A 19,955-nucleotide genomic window follows, 5' to 3' on the forward strand; every position below is an offset into this window, starting at 1 on the left:
ATACACCACAACATTGGGATCCCCCTGTATTTGTCAAAATACTTCCAAAATGTTAATGAAGTCCATGATCATAACACCAGAGGTAGCTCCACTAATCATGTTCAACCCAGATTTGTCTCAACAAAGGGAATTAACTCGTTCTCATGCTTTTCATCAAAAATGTGGAATGCCCTACCAAAAGGAGTAAAGGAGTGTAAAACCCTACTCACTTTCAAAACTGCCCTAAAGATATACCTTCAGGAGGCTGCAATTGATAAATGGCCCCTGTCCAAGTCCTAACCTACCCCCCTACCCCCCCTCTCTCTTTCTTCTTTTGTACATTTTTTTCACTCTTCATACCAGTAACCTGTAAACTGATTGTATGACATTCTATAGTAGTGTGTATATCTGTCTGTCTCTTATATGTCATCATAATTTGTGTGCATGGGGAACTCATTTGAAACAAGCTCAGTGCTTTAATGAGTCTTCCAGTTTAGTAGACCTTGTATTGTGAATTTGTACTTCCACGTACTGTTGTTCTCATGTCTTACTAAATAAAGTACATCAATCAATCAATCAATCAGAGGAGAGGAGAGGAGAGGAGACTGAAAGGAACGTGGAGACCTTTGTGACTCCTGCGGGGGAAATGATGTTTCAGTTTCACCCAGCTGATGGCTGCTCAGATGCTTCCGATGAACCCTTGGGGGGGAGGGGTGTCTTGCTCAGGGGCACTTCGACACATAGACCGGGGGGGCTGGGACTCGAACCGAACCGGTCCCAGACTGCCTCATTCACTCCCATTCATTCAGCCACGATTGCCCCGCCCCTGAAGACAAGTGTCTACGATTCCTCTCCTTGTGCTTTTAATACAAACAAGAAGACATTTTACATTTTACACCACGATGGACGTTTTGGGGATATTTTGGTGTCCTATGTGTACATGTTTGTCGCTAAGCTATTACTGTAGCTATATCTGTTGTATAGTGCGTACACACGTGTGTAACTTGGGTGTGTCCTGTGTGTGTGTGTGTGTGTGTGTGTGTGTGTGTGTGTGTGTGTGTGTGTGTGTGTGTGTGTGTGTGTGTGTGTGTGTGTGTGTGTGTGTGTGTGTGTGTGTGTGTGTGTGTGTGTGTGTGTGTGTGTGTGTGTGTGTGTGTGTGTGTGAGAGAGAGACAGACAGACAGAGAGAGTTGCCTTTGAAAGCTGGCAATGGCTGAGAGCAGATGACAAGGTCATGTCTGTCTCTGTCCTTCTCTGATGACCTGCACCGAGAATAGCAAGTCCATTAAAAGCATTAGTGCTGTGGGTGTGCGTGTGCGTGTGCGTGTGCGTGTGCGTGTGCGTGTGTGCGTGCGTGCGTGCGTGCGTGCGTGAGTGTGAGTGCGTTTTATGCATGTGTGTACATGCCTGTGTATAACAGCAGTTGTGGTACTGCATCATTGTTTACATTAAATAAATACAGCTTATACAAGTATCTGTGTGTGGTCTGGATTATCTGACTGACTGACTGTCTGTCTGTACACCCAAAATCGTTACACTTTCACACTATGTTTAACACTATACCAGCACTTAACACTATACATGTTTCCAGTTTCGACCCACCCTGGTGCCCCCTGGTGGCACAAAATGTATGTGCATAGGACTGGTTGATGGAAACCTAACCTCGCATCACCAGTCTTTCCACCTCGGAGGAAATGGAAACCTATCCCTGTTAGGAACCAACCCATAGCAGACCTTGTATTGAACTGTACTTCCCTATGCTTGTCTTTGCAAACTGTTCATTCATTCATTCAACCTTTATTTAATATTCTCGGAGAGATCAATTGAGGGAGACCCTCATTTACAATGATGCCGAGATTACATACATATAATTAACATAAGAGTAACAAGAAAAAACAATAAAGTTGACACAAACAGTTAAAACAATTGCATGTTAACATCAATCAGTTAAAACAGTTGCATACAGGTATGACACGGTTATTATAAAGATTCCTAAAATGACCAACTAGGGAGTTCAATTTAAGCTCTTGTTGTAGCTCTGGTTGTTAATAAAGTATTCAATCAATCAATTAATCAATCAATCAAATAGCAGCAATGTGTGAGCTGTTGACAAGAGAAGGATGTAACAGCAGGGTCTTCAACGTTGTACAGGCCAAGGACACCTTAGGTGAGAGACAGATGAAGCAGGGACCCCCTGCCCCCCCCCCCCCCCCCCCACTACATAATAGAAAATTATGTTGCAGATTCAACTTTTTCATAGATAGCTTCATAGACTTGTGTACTTTCCTGTGTTTTTTTTTTGCAAACTGCTAATAAAGTATTCAACCAATCAATGACAGCACTATTTTTTAGTATATTAGTGTTGTGTAAATGAATATTTTTGTTTCTTTGTTTGTGTGTTTTTACACATTATCTTGGCTGTTAATATGTTAGATTCAGTGGTGCTCTTTTTCCCCTCTACTCCAACGCGCCGAACATAGCAGATCTACAAGCTCACAACGCCTCGCAGCTCGAGGCATTGTGAGCTTGTAGATCTGCTATGTTCGGCCCTAGAACATAGCAGATCTACAAGCTCACAACGCCTAGCAGCTCGAGGCGTTGTGAGCTTGTAGATCTGCTATGTTCGGCTAATGTTCCCCATCACACAGAGATTTGGCGGATCCCCTGTAGTTAATCTGTAGCCTGGTTCCAGACGAATCTGCCTTTGCAAAATTGCATGCACTTTAGCCCTCGGCAGATTAGTGTGTCGTGTGATATTGTCTGGCCACGCGAGGCTAGTTAATCTGAGGACCTCCCTAGGGGCCCCGGACCCCCTATTGAAGACCCCTTAACAGGACTGACTAATAATGACACAAACAAAACAACATATCCGTTGGGATGAAGAAGTACAACAAACTCTCCCGTTTCTCTCACAGAACTTCTACCTGGTTTTGGCAGGTAGACGCTCACATGTGAGATTCCTGGTGTAACAGGAAGGCTAATAATGACACATATATGTGTTTATAAACACACAAAAAAAACATATCCGTTGGGCGAAGAAGTACAACAAACTCTCCCCGTTTCTCTCACAGAACCTGGCAACTCTCTCCCAGTCTCTCTCACAACAAAACCTGGCAACCGTGCGCGCGAGACATCCGGTCCGTGCCGCCATTTTGATGAAGCAGCGCGAGCGAGGCGGAGAAAACACCGACGACATGACGATGGAAACATTAACACCGTCCAAATGGATTTAAACCTCTAAACTACCACGCAGACAGAGGACGTCGAGTCATTCCCCTATAGTTTAGTTTCTTGTTCTCGGGGAGTTCACATTAAAAAAACGTCGTGGTTTATATTTCATAATAATTCATTATTATTTTGTTTCTGTGTGAAAAGCGAGCAGCGTCGCGTTAGCATTAGCATGTAGCTTCACCCAGCGATAGCATTAGCATGTAGCTTCACCAGGTCTTGTGATCTAAACGGCTGTTTTCAATGTGTTTATAGCATCGTTAGCCGCTAGCTTAGCTTAGCTTAGCTTAGCTCAGCTAGCAGACATTTCTTCCATTGCTCTAACGGTTTTGTTTTAGGACTTTCTATCTGGACTGTGGGACTATAACATTATAGAACATTATATAGTATAATATAATAATATAACTGCTGCTCTGAAGAACCGCTTCGTGTTGTTGGACTTTGAATTGAAGTGGATTGTTGGTTCTGTAGTTTCTGGGTTCTGGAGGACTAGAACCAGGGACCACAGGGACCAGGCTGAAGGACTGCTCGTTCCCGGCCCCCGGTCCGCAGGCCTGCTGCTGCTGCTGCTGTCCGGGTCCCGGCGGACCCCCAGCCAGCAGCCAGGAGGAGTGGACCCCCGGGGGGCTCCGTGACGTGTCGTGGACTCTCTCTCTGGGACCCTCTGGGGTTCTTTTTGGACCTTTTTGGGGTTCTTTTTGGACTTTCCTGACCTCTGGGGTTCTTTTTGGACCATCTGGGTTCTTTTGGACTGTCTCGGCTCGGCTCGGCTCGGTTCGCACCGGTTCGGGGTTTAAATCTGGACTGTTTGATTCTCTGGGACTCTCTCACACACATATAAAAGAAAGGCGTCCTTTCGCCATCTTTTCTTTCTGTTGGGAACAATAATCATCATAATAATAATAAAACATAAATAACCAAAAGGACTTTGATATTTTTAGCCCCCCCACCACTATTCACCCCCCCACCCCACCCCTCCTCCCCTTGGTTCTATTTAATATAACCTTGTTTATCCAGTGTTTGATATCAATCATAATGATAATGATAAATTGTTGATAAAATATAAATAATAATAACCGTTTAAAAAAAAACGCATCTTTGTGTTTGGTTGTTTTCCACTTCATTAACAGCCCTACTGCTCTCTGTGGTTTGTTATATCTATTTATATTTATAATATAACCTGGTTGACTGACCCTCCACAGTGTTGTTAAAGATGTCGTGTGTTCACTATAAGTTCTCTTCCAAACTGGACTACAACACGGTGACCTTCGATGGCCTCCACATCACCCTGCACGAGCTCAAGAGACAGATCATGGCCCGCGAGAGACTGAAGGCCACCGACTGTGACCTGCAGATCACCAACGCACAGACCCGAGAAGGTACCTGGAGCTAAAAGTTATCTAAACATGTTTTCTAAATCCTCCTGACGTTGCTAATATGTCAGTGGTGCTCCAACTTTTTCCATGTCAAGGACCACCCAAAAATGATACGTATTTGGCCTCGGACCCCCATTTGAAAAGATAAGCCAAGGACCCCAATAAGAGAAGGTTTATACGGCTCTCTAGCAGTGATTTTCAACCATTTTAATGTCAAGGACCCCCAGTTTGACATGTATTAGGCTACGGACCCCCATTTAATGGCATTTATACCTCTGGGACTCAAATTTATATTGTAAAATCAATGTTAATGTAACTCTGAGAGTGTACAAGTGGAACCAAATGGACCCACTTGTACACTCTCAGAGTTACAGACCCATAAGGGTCCATTTGGTTCCTGTCCATCATTTAGCTGGGGACCCCCTGGAACCGCCTCAAGTACCCCTGGGGGTCCCCGTACCCCACTTTGAGAACCAATGCTTTAAAACACAACCTATATATATATATATATATATAGGTTATATATTCAAAGTTATAGATTTGCACTATTTTATAAGATTTTTTTTCATATGATTTAAAAAAAAATAGCAGATCTACAAGCTCATACTCTGCACTCTGTGCTGTCCTATGAGCTGGTAGATCTGCTATTTTTTGAATGGCCAAAGAGAACTTAAAATTACACAAATGCGTTCAGCTATTATCATAGTGAATGATTGAGTGATTGATGGAATACTGTATTAGTCAGGAATGTAAACAGCACAGAGGGTACAGTCAGACATTTAGGCTAGAAGGATAACACAAAAAAAGGTCCTGGGGACGTGTTTACATTGTGGTCCTATGTATTCAATTCATTAGCCCTGAAACATGACTGTCATATCATGACAGTCATGGCGGAACTTCAACCTGGTTTTGGCACCTTCTCCAAATGTGAACGTTTATGTAGATGTACGGGTTGTAAATGGAGAAAGTGTCAAAATTAGGTTGAAGTTCCTCCATGACGCTCGTGACGGACGAGTGTCATGTGAACCATGGCTATAAATTCATGGCATAGCCCTGAAACATGACCGTCATATCATGACTGTCATGGATGAACAATTCTGTACGGTTCCTCAGAAGTACCAGTACCCGTGTCTTCCGTTTTGGTCAAAATAAAAAGCATTTTAATCCGATCGGTGGCCATATGCTTTCAACCAAGCGATGCTATCGGTTGGGACGTGTACTGCAGTCTGATACATTATAACTATGAGACAATGGCCACTGATCGGATTTAAAATGCTTTTTATTGAACATACGGAAGATACGGGTACTCCTGAGCGCCCGAACAGAATTGTAACGTCTTAACCCTGAGTTTGCAGACCTGTAAATGTCCATTTGGACTCCAACCACTATTATTATAATATTCATATATGATAGACTTTTATTGATCACCACCAAAGGTGTCAGCAAAACGGAATAATTCTGAGTGTGTACAAATTGTACCAAATGGACCTGGGCCTTAAAGGTATAGCCCCGTAACTCCACCAGAACAACCAACGTTCTCCCCGACCCGGTAAAAATAACAGGGGTCCATTTGGTTCAATTTGTGCACTGTCAAAGTTACACACCTGGTAAGGGTCCATTTGGAACCCCTTCCTCAAGCAACCCTGAGGGTCCCTGGACCACACTTTGAACCACCACTGAGATGAACCTTTTATTGATCGCCACCAGCCCAGTACGTGTCACAGCAGAATCAGAATCGACCTTATTGTCCCGTCACATGGTCAGAGGTGCTTTTACAGGAAGAGTTAGAATAGAGAAGAGAGAATAGAGAAGACAGGAATACAGAACAATCCAGTAGGCTATACATAAGGTGTATGATAGAGAATCACCGTCGATATGAAATTATTATCTGTATAAAAACACGTTCACATTTTTGTCCATTCTGAAAAAAACATGCTGTATGTAAACACTGAATTTGAAAAAGCAACTCCTCTTTATTCCAGAACCAGGGATGCACAATATTGAACATATTTAAACCCATTTGAAAGAGTCAGTCTGCAGAAAGCTCTGATTTAATCTGTTCGTCTCAAAAGGCTTGTTCAGCTTCTCGTTGATTCAATCATAAATATTAAATATTGGCTAAAGACGATATGTTAATTTGATTAATTGATCGGTTCAATGCTGTTCTTGATTTTTTTTTAAGGCCTGATATTTTCAATACCAACATGATGACCGATATATTGTGCATCCCTAGAGGGCATGATTAGAACAGTTGCAATGATATGGCAGTAGTACAGAACACAGAAAAGACGTCCGGCCTGTAGAAGTATCAGTGAATCAGTTTGGTTTGCATTAAAGTGACATGGATAAATACCCATGCACATGAAACTGAGTCAATCCATTTTGACAAGACCGGGAACGCATTTGTGTCATTTTAAGATATCTTTGGCTATTCAAAAATAGCAGATCTACAAGCTATTACCTTGTAGATCTTCTATTTTTGAAAAATCGTGAGAATTTGTGCAAGTCTTTGAATATATATATATTTTTTAAAGTGAACATTTGTAACTCAAATCATTGCTTTAAGGGATCCCTTGAACAAAACATTTTGAGATGGGCGTCCACGGCCAAATGCATATCTGAAAATGTTTTCTAAATCCTAACAGTATGTTGCTGTATCAGTAGTGCTGATATAGTGAAATCTTAAAATGACACAGATGCGTCTTAATGGATATAAACTGCAGGCTGTAAGTGGTGACAGCAGTGAGAATGAAACGGTTACAGGCAAGATTCAAGAACCAAATCCAAGATAAATACTAAATAAATGCATAAACCAATGTCTGTGTATATATTCCAGTGGATATAAGAATATCCACTCATGAATGTTATGTGTGCATTCTATGAATAACATGAACATGGATACGTATGGTCTGTCAACACGTTCATGTGGTTCAATGTTAACCCATTAAGACCTGGAACTGTGTCATTTTTAGATTAGAGCTAAAAAGCATTATTTTACACTTTGGGCTATTCAAAAATAGCAGATATAGAAGCTCATAGCGCAGCACCGAGTGCCGCGCTACGAGCTTGTAGATCTGCTATTTTTGAAAAATCGTGAAAATCTGTGCAAATCTTTAAATATATATATTTTTAAAGCGAACATTTTTAACTCAAATCTTTGCTTCTGGGGGGTCCCTGGAACAACATATTTCGATGGGGGTCCGCAGCCACATGCATATAATTTTGGGGGTCGTTGACATGAAAAAGATTGAGCACCACTGATATAGAAACATAGGTTTTTCAGAAAACTGTTGAGATTTAGGAGACATGTAGAATCGGCTTCAGGTCTCAATGGGTTAAGCAAACTATCAACAGTTTGACTGATGAGCTGAAACTAGAATTAGTCATTCTTCCTGTTTTGGTATGTTTGTCCATAATATTACAGCTGTGTGTTGTGTTGTTATGGGGTGTGTGTTTGTCCATATTACAGCTGTATCTTTGTGTTGTGTTGTGTTAGGGTGTGTGTATATCCATAACATTACAGCTGTATCTCTGTGTTGTTACAGAATACACAGACGATGAAGCCCACATTCCTAAACACTCTTCAGTGATTGTCAGACGGACTCCCATCGGAGGAGTGAAGCCGGCTGGCAGGACGTTCATTGTGTACGTATATCTGTCCATAACCTACTGTATATCTGTCCATAACCTACTGTATATCTGTCCATAACCTACTGTATATCTAGCCATAACCTACTGTACCAACACATATATATCTGTCTGTAAAACCTACTGTATCAACACATTTTGGGCGACATGCCAAAATATTCCTGTCGGCCCAAAAATGTAGGATTGCCAATATATTCGTGCTAGAAAAGCAATATTGGGAGAACAGCGCCCCGGGGTCTATTTCACGAAAGCGGAATTAAATTATCCTGGTTTAAAAGGCAAATCCAGGTTTGACAAGCCTGCGCTGTTCAGCCTGGTTTATTCAGTTCCACGAACACCAAGCCTGGCTGAGAAGGAGTGACTTTGTCAAGCCAGGATCGTTAAACCAGGCTGAATGTGAGTTCACCTATTCCTATAAAAGACCATGAAAGTCGAAGTTGAAGCAGAGAAGCCTTCCTCAGTTTGCAGCAATGATGTGGCGAAACACACCCATCCAAGTTTACTTTTTTATATTCAGACAAATAATAAATCGTGCCACTGAGGGATAAATCACCCGCCCAGGCCGCCCGCCCTCCCCTGTAACTAAAGGGACTCGCGTCGGGTCGCGAGTGAACTCACATTTCAAATGGCACTAATTGACTGGTGATCTAAACGTAAGCTGACACACGTTTTAATATCCAGACTTGACAGCAAAAGTTAAGAATCAAGTGCTGGATCTTGTGAGAACGGGGGGGACATTCGTTACTGCGTCATCAAGCTTGCAAATGCACAGCGAGGATTTGCAGAAACTACAGCTGTAGTTTAAATTTCGTTATTACGTTAAAAATATATATACAGCTATCATCAAACGTATAGTAGCTGGTAGCTGATAAACAGACAACTAGGAAAGCTTGCCTCTGCTCCATTCAGTAGCCTACCTACTGGGGAGGGGACTGAGTTTTGTAGCCTAGACCATTGGTTCTCAAAGTGGGGTCCGGGGACCCCCAGGGGTACTTGAGGGGGTTCCAGGGGGTCCCCAGCTAAATGATGGACAGGAACCAAATGGACCCTTATGGGTCTGTAACTCTGAGAGTGTACAAATGGAACCAAATGGACCCGTTAGGGTCCATTTGGTTCCATTTGTACACTGTTAAATTAACATCGATTTTACAATATAAATTCCATTCCATTTGTACACTCTCAGAGTTAAATTAACATTGGTTTTACAATGTGAATTGGGGTCCCAGAGGGTATAAATGCCATTATGGGGGTCCGTAGCCTAATGCATGTCAAACTGGGGTTCCATGAAATTAAAATGGTTGAGAATCACTGCTAGAGAGCCGTAAAAACCTTCCCTTATTGGGGTCCCTGGCTTATCTTTTCAAATGGGGGTCCGCGGGGTAATAAGTGTCAATTAGGGGGTCCTTGACATGAAAAAGTTTGAGAATCACTGGCCCAGACTAGTCGGAAATAAGTGCAACAAGAGCGTACCTTATAATCATTTTTAGAATGGCCCAAATTGATTAACATTTCTAACTCAAATATTTGCTTCTGCCATGTCAAGGAAAATGATTTTTCATTTGGGCGCAGACCCCCCATCTCAAATTATTTTGTTCCAGGAACCCCCAGAAGCACAGTTCGGAGTTAAAAATCTTCGCTTTACAGCGTATATTACATATCACATTTTCCACAATAAAAAAAGAAATGGCAGATCTATGAGCTTGTAGGAATTTGAATAGCCAAAAAAATCTTAAAATGACACTGAGTTCCTGGTCTTATTGGATTAATAGCCTAATTATTGCACCACATAGGCCTGGAAATGGAGTCAAATACTTGCGTAGTGTACTTGTGTTATTATAATGTATTATGTTATATTAAAAGTTAAATCGTAGTATTCTGCCAATTATTTGGGGTCCCACACTTGCAATACCCTCGCGGCCCACGCGGGTTGAGAGCCAGTGTTTTGAAGCATTCTGTAACATGATCAATAGATGCATGTTGTGGTTTATCTGTCACTGATCTTCTCTTCCATGTTCTGTCTTTTGCAGAGACCGTTCTGACACAGTCGTGGCCGGAGCTTCCAGACCAGTATGTAAAAAACAAACAAACCCAAACAACCCACACACACACACCACACACACACACACACACACACACACACACACACACACACACACACACACACACACACACACACACACATCTTCCTCTCTCTCTCTCTCTTGCTCTCTCTCACTCTTTCACCTTCCTCTGGCTCAAAACCACCTTTGTTTTTGACCTGAACAAAACGTCCACATGTGTTCGATGACTCTGTGAGTTGTGTGTAACCTCTTGTTCACTGTGTGTTGCCTTAAGAACATTTTAACATATTTGTGTGTTTTTTATATATATATATTGACTGTTGCTCGGTGTCAGGGGAACCATCCTAAAGTTCACCGCTAATACCTGTCAAACGCAGCTTGCCGTTTCTCTCCCCAAAAAAGTGCAGGATTGGTTCTGGTTCAGTTGTTACATTCTGGAATGACGAGATGACTATTAGGGACGTCACGGTTTTGCCTAATCCACGTTTCGATTTGACTCTAGATTTTTAACCCATTGAGACCTGAAGCCGATTCTACATGTCTCCTAAATCTCAACAGTTTTCTGAAAAACGTATGTTTCTATATCAGTGGTGCTCAATCTTTTTCATGTCAAGGACCCCCAAAATGATATGTATTTGGCCGCGGACCCCCATCAAAATATGTTGTTCCAGGGACCCCCCAGAAGCAAAGATTTGAGTTAAAAATGTTCGCTTTAAAAATATAAATATTCAAAGATTTGCACACATTTTCACGATTTTTCAAAAATAGCAGATCTACAAGCTCGTAGCGCGGCACTCGGTGCCGCGCTATGAGCTTGTATATCTGCTATTTTTTAATAGCCCAAAGTGTAAAATAATGCTTTTTAGCTCAAATCTAAAAATGACACAGTTCCAGGTCTTAATGGGTTAAGGTCACTATTCCAGGGGTCTTCAACGTTTTCAGCCCAAGGACCCCTTAGCTGAGAGAGAGATATGAAACAGGGCCCCCCTCTATATTGTATAAAAATTGTTTCAGATGATTATTTTTTCAGACTTTTTTTGTTTACTTGGTCTGCTCTTTTTTTCCCCTCTTCACCGATAGCTCTTTGCCAAAAACAGCAGATCTACAAGCTCACAACGCCTCGCAGTTGTGAGCTTGTAGACCTGCTGTTTTTTGGCTAAAGTTCTCCTCAGAAAAGGGATGCTAGGGTTCAAGTGGTTAAGGTAACATGTAGTAACTCTGAGGACCCCCCGTTGAAGACCCCTGCACTATTCGATTAGATTTTTAAAACGTTTCAGCACTGACGGGCGGCTATATCATTATACATTTTTAGGCTATTGAATTGATTCTTGATTTGCAAAGAAAAGAAAACACTCGTTTCTCAATGAGTAACCTATATATTTTAATAATAATGATGAGTAACAGATCCTAGAATAATAAAAAAAAGTATAACATATTATTTAACAGCCTTGTGGCTTCCCTCGGACGTTTTGCGTGCATGATTAACGGAACGGGAAAAAATGATTTGATTCAAATTGTTTGAAAATGGCGACGTCCCCTGATGATAATCCTGCTGCGTTTGAACCATCAGAGCTTAGTTTTGTCGGCAGGAGAAACGGCAGGCTGTTGGAAGAGAAAACGGTGCTTTTGGTTTTGGACGTTTCCCCCCCCGACACCATTAACCACAAGTTGTTGAACGAAACTGTTACAATACTTGCACGTCATCATTGATTGATTGATTGACCAATCAAAGTGTTAACTGTGTTTACTGTATTTCATAATGAAAACGGTATGTGTGTTAGTAGCCTGCTTCTTGCCCAGGCCTATGTGGGGAGAGAGGGAGAAAACTCTTCTTGATCACTTTTATTGTTTGAACTGTTTTCACTGTCATTTTGTTTCATGTGAAAATATCTTTTTTGTTTTGTTTTGATGGTGTTTTCACAAGACAGTGTAGTAAAACGTTGTGGCTGGGATTGAAATTAATTCTGTGTCAATGAACAACAAAACCAATGCCCGATTTATGCTACGTGGTACTACGGTGTCCCGCGCCGAATATAGCAAGACTTTAAACTGCAATTCTTGGCGCGCGTACGTACACCATCGTACAACAAAGTATAAATGGGGCTTAAAGCAATGAGACACTTTGGTAGAGGGTGTGTGGGGTGTGTACTTAACCTGATTATGTCACCAGTCCTGTAGGCCACATACATAGCTCCGTTGTTGATTAGGATTAATTGATGATCCAAAAATAATGTCTCATTTACTTCCATTGTAATTCAATTTGTTGGGATTTTACCAAGACACTCTACATGTAGAGCAGAGACCCCATATTATCCCACCCTGAGCAAGACATTTCTTTTGCGACAGTGACAACGAGTCAGAGAGAGAGAGAGAGAGAGAGAGAGAGGCAATAATAATACATATAATGGTGTAAGATAGTATATAACAATAATGTTAAGATGGTACATAATGGTAATAATATAATATAGTAGCAATCCACAGTTGTGCTCCATGGAGAGACCCGGTCCACAATCACTCCCTTGATCTGCAGCTGGGGGTCCGTAATAATGGGAAACCTGCAAAATGGGAGACATAATGGTCTCTGTCACTGTTTTAGCACATAAACAAACGCAAACAAAGCTGATTCTGACAAGATATAACATCACAACACCCAGTATGAAGAGTGTTCTAAATAAAAAATATCAACTTCCTGTTGATTTAGCTATTTTCTGTGGAAGGAGGTAGATCTGTGGATCAAATAGTAAAATCAACAGAAAGTTTTTCCTTTTGAAACACTTCATACTGGCTGGTGTGATGTTATATATTGTCAGTAGTCTTTATTTGAGTTCCTTTACGTCAAGGGTTGGCAACCTTTTTGACACGAGGCGTCATGTTTTTATTTCCTTCATAGTCCGTGTGCCATACTCAAAACTCAAATTATGACTCCACATCAAAATACAATATTTCCAACAGATTTTGATTGTCCGTATACATAACTACCGTATCTTTTTCTTCTTTGGAAATATTATCTTTCACATCAGGATGTAATGATCATTAGACTTATTAATTAGACAACTGTCTCCCAGACTCACTCCCCAGTCAGCGTTAGGAGTTTGAATGAATATAAAATTATATGCAGGATGTAATTTGCATACATATGTGAGGGGACTCAATTCAACTAACAGAATCTTTTTTTATATTTTATTTTCAAGAAAACCTCTCTCACACTTATGCCAGTGATCACCCTCCCCTGTGCTTATGGTTGCCTACCCCTGGTTTAGGTGCAAAAAAAGTGACTAGAGTTGTTTCATCGTTAGTAAGTGCATGTTATTTGTATAGCACTTCTCACAGAGAGAACTCTTTACATACCGTGAGATTGAAAACAAAACCAGGTATTAAAGCAGTTAGAACAGAAAGGCCTGTACAATTAATCTCAAGCAGGACAGCACGTCACAACAAAAACATGGAAATAAAATCATGTAACCTCTGCAAATAGCGTTTTTCAAATAGAAGGTGGTTATTAAGATTGTCCACAGAGGCTGCAGCCCTCAAGCAGAGCTCTATACGTCTATACTGGACCCTGAAATGAACAGGAATCCCTTTTACAATGGAGGTCGGTGAGAAGCTATTTTTGCATTATTAATTTCTAAACGGCACAACTGAGATATTTATGTATATGTATACATATATATGTATGTCTCCAATTGGACTGGTTACATCATGACAAGGTAGCTACACAACCCAAACCTCTACCTAAGTGTCCTATTGCTATAGAGGTGGTGTGAGGGGAAAAAGAATGACACCAGTTCTTCTAAACGTGAATATAATCAAACCTGCTGTTCAATAACTGTTGAACTGTTTATTGTTTTTATACTGTACACTTTTCTAAACACTGAGATGATGATTCTATTATGCCTTGAACATGGACTTACCTCTTCATTTTCTCAGGTGTTTTTTTTAAATATATTAAATGCTATGCATTCTATATACACATTTTTTTTTAAATGTAATCTGCAAAAACTAAAGGTGCAGCAAAATGAACTGTTAATGTTTATTCTAAACATGTGGTGTTGGTGCATCGTTGAGAGGGTAGATATTCTACAGAGTGAACTGGGGGATGACATTTTGACATGATGACAGTTGGTTGAGTCATGATCCTCATAATCATAATGATTTGAAGTGATTTCCTCTGAACCATCCATGGTCGCTGCTGTCAGTGAGAAAGAAGCTCGGGTTGTAGCAGTGAGCGTGTCCTCCTGGCTGTAAGCTTGTAAGCTGCAGAACCTGTCAATAAAGTTGTTGAGTGGTTCGTCGTGCACGAGCCACACACACGCACACACACACACCAGACCCCCGTGTGTTTTAACTCCTGCAAAAAGCACTTCCCCGGCGAACAGTGTTACTAGGGTTACTTGAGAATTCTCCTCCGACCCCTCTCCACTCACCCTGGTTTTATTTAAGCCTGATTCACGTGTGCTGCGTTGTACGGTGGCGGTGTGTGTGCCGAAAATAGCGGATTTGACACGACGTGAGCTTGTAGATCTGCTATTTTTGGGGAACAAAACCAGTGTACAACGGGTCATAAACGAAGTATTCTTAATTCTGAATCTGTACTCACGCCATAGTAAGCTTTAAGTCATGGTGTTAAAGTCTGTGTTAATATTATTACTAGTGAAATATTACGTTTCCTGCGCATGTTAGGTTTGCTCCCATTATTCGGAGGTCTCCTCTGCTACGCTATAGAGAAGCATCACTCCTCTAGTCTGCTATGGTATAGAGAAGCATCCAGACACGCAAAAGTGTCACCTTTCAGCTACAGTCACCTTTTTGAACCCAAATAGGGTAATTGTGTGACACCTGCCCTGAAAGAAAACAACATGTTGTCACCTTTTTCACCTCGGGGCTGTTTGCATGCCTGAGCATCACTCCCCATGTTAGCTCTGGTCCATAGCGTTAGAAGGAGTTCTCCTTTACGCTATGGTACTTTCGAGCCGTTGTGCGCACACCCCAGGCTGCGCAGCCTCTCGTCTTAAGTAAAAATAAAGACGGTTGTATTGATTTGAAAGCCTACTTTCCCTAGTGGGAACACTCTTAGCCTGGCACTGGCCAGACTGATAACGTAGATTCACTCTCACGTTCCTCCCCGGTATCAGTCTAGACTTCGGCCCATAGGGAGCAAGTATGAGAAATGAGAAAATGATCGTCCAATCAGTGACTGTGTTTCAACTGCTGTCCGTACAGCAGTGAAAAGCATCAAAATCATTTTCTTATTTCTCATACTCGCTCCCTATGGGCCGAAGTCCAGACAGATACCGTGGAGCATTGGTTCTCAAAGTGGGGTCCGGGGACCCCCAGGGGTACTTGAGGGGGTTCCAGGGGGTCCCCAGCTAAATGATGGATAGGAACCAAATGGACCCTTATGGGTTTGTAACTCTGAGAGCGTACAAATGGAACCAAATGGACCCTAACGGGTCCATTTGGTTCCATTTGTACACTCTCGGAGTTAAATTAACATTGATTTTACAATATGAATTGGGGTCCCAGAGATAGAAATGCTAAAATGGTTGAGAATCACTGCTAGAGCCGTAAGAATCTTCTCTTATGGGGGTCCCTGGCATATCTTTTTCAAATGGGGGTCCGCAGGCTAATAAGTGTCAATTTGGGGGTCCTTGACATGAAAAAGTTTGAGAACCACTGCCGTGGAGGATCGCGAAGGTGAATCCACGTTATCAGTCTGGCCAATGCCCAGGCTACTCTGAGCCCCCCATATCACGTCTAAAATACACTTTAGTATTGTACTAGCGGGTGAGCGCAACGGCTCACGCTGTGGACGCTAACGCTGTGGACCAGAGCTATCCCCACGTCTGCCATTACTCCTCTAGTCTCAATCAATGTGGTATAGAGAGATGTTTAAGCAAAAGGTCAAGGGATAGCCTACTGGAACTGTCTTTGTTTTTGGTAGCCAGCCACTGGAACTATATATGGGTTTAGAAAAAAAAGAGTCCATTGGGTTTGTTTATATTGTTACACGTTTTCATTTAGAGCCATGATCCTCATTAGGTTATCTGATTGGCTTGCTACTTGAATGACTGGTGGTAACCATTCATTAAAGCAAAGTTAACAATAATCATATCCTAAAAACATATTATAAGTATTCCTTTACAAAAGCAATGCAAGCTTTGTATAGAAGGAGCGATTTAGATGTGCATTGATCTACAGGACAAGGATATAACGGTTGATTTTAAGGGAGTAGTTCACCCAAAACATTACTTACTTACACTGGGGTCTGTAATTGATAGAAAATAAGTCATTTTTATGGTGAACTACTCCTTTTAATGGAACATACAGACTCAGTACATGGATTGAACTGTATCCATGGTACCACTCTGTCACTGAAACGACAAATTCAAATCATGACGCTTAATCATGTGCAACAGTGTTTCAGGTCTCTTTCAGGATGTAAAAAAAAAACATGCAGAACTCCTGCACAAATGGAAAGAAAATGGTCTCAATGTGAAAAACAATGTTTCTGTCCAGAGACCATTAGTTTCTCTGAACCTAAACATTGTGTTTCACATTAAAAGCTTTATTTCTGCATGTAAAGACGGCTGGTTTTCTCTGACACAGCTGTCGCTTTGTAGGTTTTGCAAAAGACTTCGTCGTTTCAGACTGTGAAGAATGATAGTTCTTTAGTACCTTTTTTTTTGGTTTTGATTTCATTCTTGCTCATGGGTAAAATCTTAACCCTGTGACTGGCCCGTGGTGTTGTGTGTGTGGGTTGGAAACCGTCTCACAATGCCAGAATAATAGGCTAGGTGTGTATTAACTGTATTTCTAGATTTTCTTCCAGAATGTGACATTGTGACATCCCTGTTTTCCTGTTCTCCGGTTCATTTTCCCGTTGCTTCATTTGATTGGCTCAGTTGCAGATCTGAACCAGTAACGCCTATCATCATCGCTGTCGGGCAGAAACCTCTTATCTCCATATTTTAACTTATTTTTTTCCCGTTAACCCATTAAGACCTGAGGCCGCGTCTAAAAAAAATCTAAATCCAAAAAAAAAAAAAAAACGGAAAAAAAGATTTAAAAAATAATTTTAACGTTTTTTCAAAAATAGCAGATCTACAAGCACACTATGAGCTTGTAGATCTGCTATTTTTGAATAGCCAAAGAAATCTAAAGTGACACAGATGCGTTCCAGGTCTTAATGGGTTAAATTAACACCCTACTTGATCAAATGACAGCGTCACAGAAAAACAGCAGTTTTCAGAAAACTGATTTAAAGGACAACTTTGTTTTTTTTACAACCAAGGTTTATATTTTAGCTTGTAATTAAAGTAAATACATTTTTTTTTAATTTACTGCTTTCTATAGTTTTAGCAATTTTCGCAATGTTTTTTTTACAGTGGGCGGGGGCATTCTGTCCGGTGGCTAAATGTCTTTTTTTACACAATAACCCGGTGTTTTCTTTATTATTATTTACGGTAGCTCTTCTAGCCCCCTATAACTCACATCTGGCCATCAAAGACCACAGGACCTTTTTTATTGTGTAAAAAAGGCATATTTAGCCACCGGACAGAATGCCCTCGCCCACTGTAAAAACAATATCGCGAAAATTGCTAAAACTATAGAAAGCAGTAAATGAAAAATAAATAACACTCATCTTTTATTTACTTTAATTACAAGCTAAAATATAAACCTTGGTTGTAAAAAAAACAAAGTTGTCCTATAGGTGTTTTTAGAATCGACCTTGGGTCTATAAATGGGTTAACATTTGCAGCTGAGCCAATCAAATGAAGCTATGGGAAAGTGAACTGGAACAGGCAACAGGTGGCGCCACCTACTGGAGGAACCTAGAGATACAGTAATAATGCTCACAGTCTATTCTGTCACGTACCCGACTCTGAACGAGCTGTTTTAGAAGGCAAATGTCCAACTTAGTACCGTAGTGCTTAATACATTAAGACAGGGAACGCATCTGTGTCATTTTAACCCATTAAGACCTGGAACTGTGTCATTTTTAGATTTTAGCTAAAAAGCATTATTTTACACTTTGGGCTATTCAAAAATAGCAGATCTACAAGCTCATAGCGCGGCACCGAGTGCCGCGCTATGAGCTTGTAGATCTGCTATTTTTGAAAAATACTAAAAATGTGTGCAAATCTTTGAATATATATATTTTTAAAGCGAACATTTTAACTCAAATCTTTGCTTCTGGGGGGTCCCTGGAACAAAATATTTTGATGGGGGTCCGCGGCCAAATACATATCATTTTGGGGGTCTTTGACATGAAAAAGATTGAGCACCACTGATATAGAAACATACGTTTTTCAGAAAACTGAGATTTAGGAGACATGTAGAATCGGCTTCAGGTCTCAATGGGTTAAAACATATATCCAAAGATTTGCACACATTTTCCACGATTCATCAAAAAATAGTAGATCTACAAGCTCGTAGCGCTATGAGCTTGTAGATCTGCTATTTTTGAATAGCCAAAGAAATCTTAAAATGACACGGACTCGTTCCTGGATTGAATGGGTTGAAAAACAAGGCTTTGCACAACGACAGACAAGGCTCTTTAGATGTAAATATATAGAAAGAAAAGTGAGACGGAGAGAGAGAGGACCCAAACATCCACTCTGTCTCACTTTGTCACCATGTTTTGTAATTCAATTATTCTAGTCACCTGTTTCCTAGGCTGTGTGTTTTCCACTTCCTGTCGATTTGATCCAATGAAACTGATCAGATGACCAATGATATCCAATGAAATCAACAGGAAGTGGAAAACACACGGCCTAGGAAAAAGGTGAATATAATTTGCATCCAAAGACCCTCCAATGTTCGCCCGTTGGCGTGCGAGCCTTTTGTGTTATTTATGGACTTTAAATAATGCTGGCCTCTGGCACCTAGTCTAGAGTGCAAACTTCTGTGTTTTACTTACCGTAGTGCTAAAAAATACTATGGATTCCATTTCCCCCTCAAGTTGGGTAGTGGAGGTATAGGATGGAGGGGGAGCAGGTTAGTCAGTCATGTCTAGTTCTGTAACACCTGCTTTATTAGCTGTGTTTTTTTGGGCTGAACATTCTATCGTTGGATTGAAGCACTGTTATCTTTCCCCTCAACGGAGTCTTGAGCTGAATTCCGATACCCCAAACTTTCACACTCGCCCACACTCTCCTCGCGTCCTCCACTCGCGCCGTAGCCCCCCCCCAGCGAGGAGGAGAGGATTAGATGCGACGACGGAGTGGTCCACCGGTCGGCCTCATAGGAGCGTCATTTCAAAGCGACGGCAAATTCCGTGTCACTTACGACGGTTTCGAGCAGTGTTTGTGTGGCCACATGGTGGAGGAGGACCATGTGTATACATCATTGGTTCTCAAAGTGGGGTCCGGGGACCCCCAGGGGTCCTTAAGGGAGTTCCAGGGGGTCCCCAGCTAAATGATAGATTAGGAACCAAATGGACCCTTATGGGTCTGTAACTCTGAGTGTACAAATGGAACCAAATGGACCCTAACGGGTCCATTTGGTTCCATTTGTACACTCTCAGAGTTACATTGACATAGATTGTGGTCCAAGTGATAGAAATGCCATTAAATGGGGGTCTGTCGCCCTAATGCATGTCAAACTGGGGGTCCTTGAAATTAAAATGGTTGAGAATCGCTGCTAGAGCCGTAAAAAATCTTCT

The 19,955-nt window shown here is 41.3% G+C and overlaps 1 protein-coding gene across 3 annotated transcripts in view; it reads left to right on the forward strand.

The window, feature by feature from the left end:
* Positions 1-3,151: 3,151 nt before the first annotated feature.
* Positions 3,152-19,955, forward strand: part of LOC311037718 (uncharacterized protein) — a 56,327-nt gene continuing 39,523 nt past the window's right edge. For all 3 annotated transcript variants that reach the window (XM_084046984.1, XM_084046986.1, XM_084046985.1), the window contains exons 1-3: positions 3,152-4,586; positions 8,129-8,228; positions 10,259-10,298. In XM_084046984.1, the coding sequence (XP_083903110.1) occupies positions 4,421-4,586; positions 8,129-8,228; positions 10,259-10,298 (306 nt within the window). In that variant the 5' untranslated portion in view covers positions 3,152-4,420. The remainder of the gene's footprint in view (positions 4,587-8,128; positions 8,229-10,258; positions 10,299-19,955) is intronic.

Source organism: Gymnoscopelus microlampas (assembly GCF_963454915.1).
Source record: "Gymnoscopelus microlampas genome assembly, chromosome: 2".
Taxonomy (NCBI): domain Eukaryota; kingdom Metazoa; phylum Chordata; class Actinopteri; order Myctophiformes; family Myctophidae; genus Gymnoscopelus; species Gymnoscopelus microlampas.